The 830-nt window shown below is 43.0% G+C and overlaps 1 protein-coding gene across 1 annotated transcript in view; it reads right to left on the bottom strand.

The window, feature by feature from the left end:
• LOC119585617 (potassium channel subfamily K member 10-like) overlaps positions 1 to 355 on the bottom strand; it is a 16,240-nt gene extending 15,885 nt beyond the window's left edge. Inside the window, exon 1 of the mRNA XM_037934285.1 lies at positions 132 to 355. Coding sequence (XP_037790213.1) covers positions 132 to 261 — 130 coding nt within the window. The 5' untranslated portion in view covers positions 262 to 355. The remainder of the gene's footprint in view (positions 1 to 131) is intronic.
• Between the last annotated feature and the right edge of the window lie 475 nt (positions 356 to 830).

Genomic DNA, 830 nt, shown 5'->3' with positions numbered 1-830 from the left:
CATTTGCGTGTGCGTGTGTGCGCTGATACATACAACTTAGAATGGCAGCAACTGTAACACCAATACAACCTGGATAGTAGGGGAACACTTACTCTCATGCCTCTTCCCCCTTAACACTAACTCGGGCTTACCCTTCAGTTTCTGCCATTCCCAAGGCTCCGCTACATATTCTTCCCTCTCGAGGTACCTGAACGTGAGAGCCCCGAATATGAGGAAGAGAAAGAAAACGAGACACAAGATGAATGACTGGCGGTGTTCCATCACGTAAGTCCGAAGTCGAAGGAATATGATCTGTTCTCTTACAGTGTGCGTTTCTGTTTATATTCCTCGAGAAATGCGAGCGTACTGTACAGCCACTGAGCAGCAACTAACTACTCGTCACGTCGAGTGCGTTGTCAGTGATATTTCCACAAACCCTCTTGACTGGACTTTAAAAAAACAGCTGGACATGAGAGTAGAAGTTCCTGATTTTCCCGCAAAATAAACTAAAATAAATTAGTAATCACTAAATGTTGAATAAACTTGTAACAATTTCCCGCTAGACCTAGGGTTTTTCATCTACGACCTAGCGGGAAAATCGGTAGAATGGCAACACTGGACCTACGCCTCGACGAATGCTCAGTCGGGAATTAGGCGAGTGAGAGAAAAGTCACGGTCCTCTTCGCTGTCTCTACACTGACATTGCTTTATTCTATCAAGAAAATTACACCAGCTAGGGTTATTATGTGTATTTCGATTAGATGTAATCGTTTTGTAAAATCATGTGATGGAAAAATCAATGAATTTAATTACGGTGAAATAGAGCGTAAAAAAAGCGGGATGGCCTTTCC

This window comes from Penaeus monodon, chromosome 20, assembly GCF_015228065.2.
Source record: "Penaeus monodon isolate SGIC_2016 chromosome 20, NSTDA_Pmon_1, whole genome shotgun sequence".
NCBI lineage: Eukaryota > Metazoa > Arthropoda > Malacostraca > Decapoda > Penaeidae > Penaeus > Penaeus monodon.
This window is presented reverse-complemented; position numbering and strand designations above follow the sequence as displayed.